At 39.2% G+C, this 712-nt stretch overlaps 1 protein-coding gene across 1 annotated transcript in view; it reads left to right on the forward strand.

The window, feature by feature from the left end:
* PROZ (protein Z, vitamin K-dependent plasma glycoprotein) overlaps positions 1-231 on the forward strand; it is a 10,280-nt gene extending 10,049 nt beyond the window's left edge. The window contains exon 9 of the mRNA XM_010142711.1: positions 1-231. This exon is cut by the window's left edge and continues 7 nt beyond it. Coding sequence (XP_010141013.1) covers positions 1-231 — 231 coding nt within the window.
* Positions 232-712: the final 481 nt, after the last annotated feature.

Genomic DNA, 712 nt, shown 5'->3' on the forward strand with positions numbered 1-712 from the left:
TGCCAACAAATACTCAACATAAGCCTCACAAACAGGCAGTTTTGTGGACACCTCCAGGAGGCCGTAGACAAACAACTGGCTGGAGGAAGCTTTTTAGCTACTGAGTATAAGGGCACTTGGTTTCTGACTGGGATCCTGGGATCCTGGCCACTAGAAGACACTGAATGGGAAACATTTCTATTCACTAACACTGCAAGGTATATGATATGGCTTAAACAAAAAATGAAATAAGACACAAACACAACCAACCCTCCAGTACCAAACTGCTACCAATCACTTCAAGGAATGGAGCTAGCACACCCATTTGACTCCCTATCACGATTTGCAGCAATGGAAGTTGCAGTGATAATACGTATAACTCCAATTCATACAGAAAAGCCTGTTTGTCTTTCTCTCCTGCTGACTCACAGTTATGATGTGTAAAACCTAGATATTTTACTAAAAACTGACTGCACTTTTTGTTCGAACTGTTCATCCTAAATCTGAAAAAGTGTTGATATTTTTAAGGGATTTGTTGCTGTTTGTTTATGGAATGTTGCTAGAAGGAAATGAGCCTTAAATTGTTACCCTGAGGTTTTGATTCAGAAAATCACTACTCTTATTTCAGCATCCAAACAAGTAAAACTTATAAAGAACAGGGGAGCTGCAAGTCTTTAAATGCTGATGTTGATGCAGAACTTGACACTCTGATCACACTAAAAAAATGCTTTCC

The sequence above is a fragment of the Buceros rhinoceros genome, unplaced genomic scaffold (assembly GCF_000710305.1).
Source record: "Buceros rhinoceros silvestris isolate BGI_N320 unplaced genomic scaffold, ASM71030v1 scaffold7109, whole genome shotgun sequence".
NCBI classification, from domain to species: Eukaryota; Metazoa; Chordata; class Aves; order Bucerotiformes; family Bucerotidae; genus Buceros; species Buceros rhinoceros.